Source organism: Macaca mulatta, chromosome 1 (genome assembly GCF_049350105.2).
Source record: "Macaca mulatta isolate MMU2019108-1 chromosome 1, T2T-MMU8v2.0, whole genome shotgun sequence".
Classification (NCBI taxonomy): Eukaryota; Metazoa; Chordata; class Mammalia; order Primates; family Cercopithecidae; genus Macaca; species Macaca mulatta.
In genome coordinates, this window is record NC_133406.1 from 60,908,598 (window position 1) to 60,917,141 (window position 8,544).

At 54.6% G+C, this 8,544-nt stretch overlaps 1 protein-coding gene across 4 annotated transcripts; it reads right to left on the bottom strand.

Annotated features, from left to right (window-relative positions):
* Positions 1-273: 273 nt before the first annotated feature.
* Positions 274-8,114, bottom strand: CHI3L1 (chitinase 3 like 1). Of its 4 annotated transcripts, NM_001265920.1 has the most exon segments (10): positions 274-928; positions 1,104-1,220; positions 1,813-1,995; positions 2,508-2,631; positions 4,067-4,188; positions 4,975-5,125; positions 5,912-5,968; positions 6,523-6,724; positions 7,653-7,682; positions 7,959-8,114. In NM_001265920.1, coding segments are annotated over 10 exon segments (1,152 nt in total). In that variant the 5' UTR covers positions 7,984-8,114; the 3' UTR covers positions 274-787.
* Between the last annotated feature and the right edge of the window lie 430 nt (positions 8,115-8,544).

The window sequence follows — 8,544 nt, forward strand, 5'->3', positions numbered from 1 at the left end:
GGTCTTGATCTACTGACCTTGTGATCCACCCTGACTCGGCCTCTTAATATTTGGAAGGTCATCAGCCATGCTTGGGTTAAGTCCAAGGCAGGTGAATCTGAGGATGCTGGCCTCCCACTGGGGCTCTCTGCGGCTAGGCAGAGGACATGGTGGCCTCATCTCTGCAAGCTCAGGGGTCCCAAGCCTCAGAGGAAGGAATCCAGAAGAGATGGGGGAGGGGAGTCCAATGGGTCTAGTGGGCACTCAAAGATAGACCAAAGCAAAGCGCCAACACACTGTTAAGCTCTTGTACTTTATTGAGCAGCTGTGGAATTAGGAAGGGGAAGTAGGATAGGGGACACGATTACGTTCCTAAGTGAAGATTTCAAACTGGGCTTTGCAGAGGGTATAATTAGTATGGTCACTGTGTCTTGTAGGATGTTTGGCTACTTGGTGATAGAGCTTGCCAAAATGGTGTCCTTTGATAAGAACTGGGGGGCAGGGAGTTTAAGAAATTCCCTTGCCAGGCTTGGGGATCTGTAAATATTTCCATTAATCAACAAGTGTATACTAATCCTGAGTCTTACATTGTGATGCCTCACTATCCCCGCAGCCCCATCCCTACCTCCCTGCCCACCAGGGCTGAGCTCAAATCTGTGTGTTGTGGCCCTCTGCATAGGCTCCAAGGGAGGGAGACTGAGGCTCAACCTGGGACTCAGCAGGGCAGGTGATCAGGCTCCTGGCCAGCTGGAGCCAGAGGGGGATGGGGCATCCTTGGCCCCCGTGCTGTGTGCAGAAGAACAGAGGGCTAAGTTGCGGCGAGGGCATCCTTGATGGCATTGGTAAGAGGGAAGCGCAGATCCTGGCCACAGAAGGAGCCCTGGAAGTCATCCAGGTCCAGGGCCCATACCATGGCGCCTGCCAGCTGCCTGTCCTTCAGGTACTGCACCTGGCAGGGGAGGCCCAGAGGAGCAGGGCTGGGTTCCCTGGTACAGAGTGTGTACAGGGCACATGTGCTCTGTGAGCCCAGCCCAGCCCTCAGTGCAAGGGACAGGAATCTGGCTGCTGGGAGCAGGGCCTCCTTCTTTCTCTTTGTCCTGAGGCGTGGCCTTGGGGAAGCCTACCTTGCTTTTGACGCTTTCCTGGTCGTCGTATCCTACCCACTGGTTGCCTTTGGTGGCATAGGGGACCTGCTGGCCGAGGATTCTATGGACTGTGGCTCCGCGGAGGAAGTCACAGATCTGAGCAGATAACAGGGGAGAGGTCGTGTGGGGAGTTGTTCTGAGACCTTGCAGGTCACCAGGAGATGCCACTCTCCAAATCTCTTTTAGCTCCTGCTGCCTCCTACGGCCTCACTCTCTCCAGGGTCTGCAGGCTGCATGCGTCACACAAGTTTATATAAAACAGATGCAAATGTCCCAGAGATGGTGGCTGCCTTGGCGCTGCTTAGCTTCTTCCATTTAAACAGAGATGCGAGGCCTGCTGGTTGACACTGAGGACAGGCCCAAGGACACACAGAGCAGCGGAGGCTAGATGAAACAAAACCCTGCCTCTTGACCTCTGCTCTTTCCTGGGCTGGAAGGAAGACCTCAGCCCCATAGCCAGAGGGATATCCCAGGGGCCTAGTGCTGCAGGCCCATGTGCCTGTACCTGCTGGAGACTTTCAGCAACAAATGTCCTAACCTTTCCCTTCCACTTCCTCAGGCATGCGGGGGCAACCGGACATTTTCTTTATTCCCAAAGGAGAAAAAGCAAGAACGTGGTGGGGAATCACCTTCCCCAGGGCTGCTGGTGGTGTGGGGGGAATCCTACCTTCTCCCCTAACTCCTTTACCTCATAGTAGGCAAGGGTCCCTGCCTCCTTGGTGAACCGGCCTGGAATTCCTGGTCCCGAGATTGGGGCTCCAACACCAGTCTCAGAAGAGGCCAGAGTGAAGCTTTTCCCGAAGGTGGGGATGCCCATCACCAGCTTGCTGGCAGGAGCCCCCAACCTCAACATGTACCCCACAGCATAGTCCTGGGTGGGGTAGGGTGGGAACAACGTGAGCAGTTAGTGCGCAGGTGCGGAAGATTCAACAATTAATACTGCTGCTGTCTTGACAGCGATTATAGGTATACGGTGCACTGGGGATTCCCCTGTCCCTCCGGGAACTGATCATGTCACTTTAAAGTGAATTTTACGGTTGCATTCTTGAAAAAAGTCCTTTGAGGCATAGGAAGGGACTATTACTATTTGACAGATGCAGAAATCAGGTGATTGGCTCTGGGGGCACAATGGCTCCCACCTCCTCAGTTCCCAGCTTCTCCCCATTCTGCCCCCTGCCTACACTCCATTTACCCTGCAGACTACCTTCCCAGAGCCATGGAGCATACCCAGACTTTGGGCCTCAGTTTCCTAATCTGTGGAATGGGCCTCATAATCCCTGTCTTGCAGGACTGTACTGAGGACTAGAGGGGTTGGTGTGTGAGCACTGGCAGATGGCAGGTCTTGCGGCCCCTTCCTGGCCCTCCCTCCTTCTGAGAACTCACAGTGTTGCTGAATCTGTCAGGACTCGCATCCTCCTGGCCTCGGAACAGGGGACTATGATGGCCTGTGGTCCCACGCCAGGCTCCATGAAAATCGTATGTCATGATGCTAATGAAATCCAGGTGTCTGAGGAGGAAGGAGATGGAGGGTGAGGCAGGAAATTATTAATCGAAAAGATTTAGGCCAGGTGCGGTGGCTCACACCTGGAATCCCAGCACTTTGGGAGGCTGGGGAGGATGGATCATGAGGCCAGGAGTTCAAGACCAGCCTGGCCAAGATGGTGAAACCCCCGTCTCTACTAAATAAGCCAGATGCGGTGGCAGGTGCCTGTAATCCCAGCTACTCGGGAGGCTGAGGCAGGAGAATTGCTTGAACCTGGGCCGCAGAGGTTGCACCACTGCACTCCAGCCTGGGCAACACAGTGAGATTTCATCTCAAAAAAACAAAAAAACAAACAAAAAAAGAGGAAAGCTTTTGGGCTCCCATTTAAGGCTCCAGCAGGATGTGAACAAGGGAAGCAGACAGCAGCCGGACAGGCTGCTAGCCTGAACCCCATTGCTGGCACACCACCCTGTGCCACTCCAGGGCATGGGCTCAGGGTCCCACAAGGGCACTTCAGTCAAGAATGGGTCCTCTGTTATGCCCAGCACACGTTTGGGAGCTGGCTTCTATCCCACCTTACCCCCACCACTCCTGCCATGCTTATCTCAGTGAAAGCAGATTCAAAGTAGCATCAACAGACAGCCTGGCGGGGAAAGAGCAAGGCCAAAGGATGACCTGAACCTAAGAGGCACTGGGTGGGAGGAGGTTTTGCACACCCGCAAAACCCGGTGAGCCCACTGGGGGCGGATTGCATGAATACGAGCTTCTTCGGATATGTGGGGCAAATGTTTGAGAGCCACCTGTTTCCCACCCTCTAAAGAATCCGTTTAATTAAGCACTGAGTTCACACCTCCCTGGGATCCTAAAGGAAGCTCTGAAGTCATTTTGGAGAGTCTTTGTTCCTTACTCCTGGGTTTCCCGAGACCCATGGCCCTGCTCTCTGGAGAGATGAGGCTGCTTGGCTGCTCCTTGTTCCTCACAGGCATGAGGGGCGGGGTGAGGATGAGGCGTGGGGCCAACAGGAAAGGGGGAGGCCTGTGTGTGTGAGAGAGCCTTGAGGACTCCCCAGCACTCTAGAAAGAGGCTGCTGTTGGCCTTTCCAGGGCCCAGCACTCTGCTCAGCCTGGCATGGAGAAAATACTCTGCAATGGCCAGAGGGTTTGAATAGCTTTTTCCATTTCCCTTTCCAAAATACTTTCATAGCAACTCTCTCAACTGCTCAACAACAGCCCAAGTGAAAAAGGAAAGGCAAGGATTGTTATGCACCATTTGACAGATGGGGCAACTGAGGCACAGGGCAGGTAAGCGACTTGCTCAAGGTCACACATCAAGGCTTTGGAAGAACTGGGACTGGAAGCCCAGTGTCCTCAGTCTACATGCAGTGCTAGGGCTGGGGGTGGCGGGGAAACAGGAGTGTTGACAGAGGTTCTGGGGAAGCTGCCTGGGGCAGGAGACTCACTCGGATATCTGGGCAATGTCATAGCCGCTGTCAATGGTGACCTTCCCCGCAGACACTGCTGCACTGAGCAGGAGCTGCTTTTTCCCTGGCCGGGCTTCCTTTGCAAATTCGGCCTTCATTTCCTAGATGGGAGACAGGCAGGTGAGAGAGAGGGTCCCAGAGGGCACGAGAGGTAGACTTGTCGAGGGGGCCGAGGTCTCTGTGCATCCCATTTGCTATGATCTCCAACCTGCCTGGGGCCTGGTGGAAGTGATAAAGTGGCTCATCAGTGGTCCCATCCTCAGGTCACCCATCCTTTTCCTAAAAAACTGACTACTCTTGTCACCAGACCCATGCACACCCATCAGCACTCAATTACTCCCTGTCCTGGAGGGAGCATCGGAACAGTGGGTGACCCCTATTGGCCCGCAGATGACTTTGGGGGACATTTGCCTTTCGGTCTGTGCTTTGTTCTAGCTGGTACGGGAAATCCCAAAGTTAAAGTGATTTTTATTGGTATTGTGAACAATTTGTTTAGACTTCCTTCTGCCCCTGGTAACTGGAGATGCTTGGGCTGCCCCAGACAGAGCTGAGAGCCGCTGGACGCAGTGCATGCTGGGTATGGGTGGCATCAGGATGGGATCGCAGGGTGGACAGTGGGCATTGCACTAAGTGGGTAGTGACGAGTGGGTGCTCCGCTCAGTCACAACCTTCCACCTCTTAGAACCCCACTCCCACCTCCCACCATGGTCACAAGAAGCCTTCCTTGCTGTGTGAGGTCTTCAGGGCACGGGGTCCCAGGACACTGCAGCGAGGCTTAAGTCTCTCTTTACCTGTCCTCAGGAGGACAGCAGCTGAAGCCAGCTTCTAGCCCACTCCATTGCCTCCTACCTGCCCACCTCCCTCCCTGTCCCTGACCTGACCAGCACCTTGATTAGGGTGGTAAAATGCTGCTTGTCTCTCCGTCCAGGGTAGAGCCAGGCAAGGTCCAACCCATCAAAGCCGTGGGTGCGCAGAAATGGCGGTACTGACTTGATGAAAGTCTGGCGACTCTGGGTGTTGGAGGCCATCTTGGAAAATCTAGGACCAAATCAGCCCCGTGGTGTGCTTGCTCAGTACTGATATGCTAGGTGCCTTGGGCCTTTGGTGGGGTTTCCAGGACCTGCAGAGCTGGGAGCCTGAGGCCACACAGCTCTGGGAGGGCATGACTGGGAGAGGGGTCACCTCCAGGCATGCATGTGCCTTAGAGCCAAGCATTCCAGGTTTCCTAGTCCTACTCTATCACTTACTAGCCAGCCACTGTGAAAGGTTATAACCTGAGTCTCAGTTTCATCATCTGTAAAATGGGGACAATTATAACAGCTCACCGTGCTGTTGTGAGGACGACATGGGATCATGGGGAGACAGGGTGCTAGACACAGCGAGAGCACCCAGCACATAGGTGCCAACAATGGCCATACCCAGCCCCATTTCAAGCCCTGCTCCAACCCCACCTAATTCAAAGACTCCTCCCAGGGTCTCCCCACTCCTCAATTTCACCATTGGTTTCCATCTGTCTCTTTCCAGCCCTAATGGCAGTAGCCCCAGAAGTCCCATATTTTCGGGCCTGTGAGGTAGTAAATAGAGCGTCGGCAGGGAATTGGGAGATCCACTGTTAACTTGCTGTGTGACTCTTGGCAAATCCTGCTCCCTCTCTGGGCTCTGCTTTCTTTGCCACACATCAAGCAGGCCCCTGACAACCAGGTAGGCCTTGTACCTAACCAGTCTGGAGCCCCTGGAACATCCCTACCGTGGGTGGGGGAGACCCAAGCTCCTCACTCCTATGCCATCATCCTCTGCCATCCTGCCCCTAGGAGAGGCTCCTACCTTTGAGAGCCAAAGTTCCATCCTCCGACAGACAGGAGCGTCTTCAGATTGGGGTTCCTGTGGGGCACAGGGAGGTGGGGAGGGCAGGGGTGGAATGTGGTTGTCATGACACTGGGTGTGGCCCCATGTCTGAGAGGCCATAGTAGGTTTCCTGCTTTGGGTGAGAGGCTGGGTTAGGTTGCTGATGTCCTCCCATAGGACTTCTTGGGAATCCCATAGAGATTCATAGTGGTGGATCTCTGAGGGGTCACAGGCTTCATGGGAGTTACTCTGAAGTCTGCTGCCCATTTTTGTTTTCCCCAGTGGAGAAGACAGAGTATGGCAAAGTAGAGTCATGCACATTTTCCATGCTCCCTGGAGAGCACATTGGTGGGGGGGAGAGGGTTCCCCCTTCCCACAGAGGCTCAGCTGTGCTTCCATCTACACTCTCTCATCACCCCAAATATTGCCCAGCACCTACGGTCATCCCCTCCGCCCATTTAAGCCAAGCCCCTCTAATTCTCCAGTCATAGATGAGTAGGGTGGGGCCTGGCCCATCCTTCTGGGTGGGGTTGCCCTGTCCTGGGACCAGCCCAGCTGGTCCCTCCTCTCCTGGCCAGCCCTGGCCCAACCTGTTCTTGAGTGTGTTGAGCATGCCGTAGAGTGTCACATCATTCCACTCCCAGGTGTCGATGTGATCGTTGCTTATATTGGCAAAGCTGTAGATGATGTGGGTACAGAGGAAGCGGTCAATGGCATCTGGGAAGCAGCTCCCATCGCCTTCCCGGTACTGGGACCAGCTGGTGTAGTAGCAGACCAGTTTGTATGCAGAGCCTGAAGGAGAAGTCAGGGGTGGGGCCCGGGTCAGGATTCAGCAAGAGACCTCAGGCTGAGCCCAAAGCTGAGCACCAGTGGGGTGTGGGGGTGGGTGAGGAGGAGTGGGATGCAGATTGTGAGCAAAGTCATAATTCTTAAATGAAAGGAGCTGGTTCAGGTCCCCCTGCCTCTGGGGAGTTCCCTGACTGGTGAAAATAAGGCCTGTTCTGAAAATGCTTAGAAAAGATCAAATGCAGGGGATGAATACGCTACAGGCACTGTGTGGGGGAAGGGTAGGAGCTGGTGAATAAGGGTGAAATGGGACCTGGTGCCAGCACAACAGGCTTCTTGGAAGCAGTGGCTTTGTGGGAGGGGAAGGCCCAAGACAGCCTGTGTCACAGATGGCTCTGGCTTTCAGGCTGGCACCTTTAGTGACCTGCAGTAAGGTCCTTCATCCATGAGGGACTCTGGCCCACCTTTCTCTGCCTCCTGGTGAGACTGCCTTTAACTTGTAACCCACCCAGAATGGCTGTCCTGTGCTCTCTCAGCAGGTCCCCCAAGCTGGGGCACAATATCACAATGGACCAGGAAGTCCTTCCTCGCCTCTAATTCCGTTTCTCCTGCTGCAAACAATGTGGGCATCACTCATCCAAGCAGCTATTGGGCAACTGTACTAGCGGCTCCCAGGGACTGTTAGTCAAAGCCTTCACTGAACCAGGACCTTTAAAAGTTTCTTATTTTGAGAATTTTCACATAACCAAAGAGTATAGTAAAATAAACATCCATATACTCCTCACTCCGGTTTAGCAAACGTGAATATTTCCAAGCCATTGAAAGAACAGAAGAAACTGGCCAAGTGTTCCCCTGGATCTAAGACCTCTTCCACACCTGCCCTGTGCCCTCACCACACCTCTGGACTTAAAGTAGGGGTGGAGGGATTACTCACAGCACTGGAGCAGCACCAGGACCACAAAGCCTGAAGAGAAATCCAGGGTCAGACCCCTGCAAGTGCATCCTGCCCTTCCGCCCTGCTCCCTTCCCCAAGCAACTGAGAACCCCCCCTCATACCGTCGTGCCCCCACCCCACCCCGCCTCCTGGTTGCAGCCTCACTCCCTCCCCTGGCCTCTGGCTCTGCTTCCCCTTCCCCTTTCCCCACTCCCTTAGTCCCCTACCCAGCAGGTAGAGGGCTCTGCGGGCTGTCTGGGCCTGAAAACACGACTCTGATGGATTGACCTTGACTAGCCCCGGTACCTGTTTGAGCCGCCTTCACACACATTCTGGCTGCCGCAGAGCAGGTCAGGGTGTAGCCTCTTCCCTTGCCCACGGCTCCTGGTGCCAGCTACCTAGACAGGGCCTCTTCCCCAGGCCCTGTACTTCCTTTATATACCTGTCCCACTCCACTCCCCGACTCAGCAAACCAGCCCTTTTATGGGAACTGAGCTATGTGTCAATGAAGGGATCACGAGGCTGGCAAGTGGAGGCGGGGGAGTACTATGGATTACCAGAGGAGGGTTGAGAAACCACAGAGTTTTGAAAACTTTGGGTCAGGTCTTCATGAGGCACCTGCCAGCAGAGGAGCCACCAGGGTGATGATGGGGGGCTTCCGAAGATGTGACTCAGCCGCATTTCCCAGCCTTCCTCCCACTCCTGCACCCCACCACTGGCGCTCTTGCCAGCAATTTCCTGGCTTTTCTGGCAGCCTCTACCTTTGCATCTTCAGCATTCACTCCAGGCCCCTGGCCAGGTGGAAACTGGGCACAATTGAGTTACATAAGCCACAGTGCCCTGAACAAGGCTGTTGTTTTCTTCCCAGGCTCAGCATTGCCCTGCCTGACCT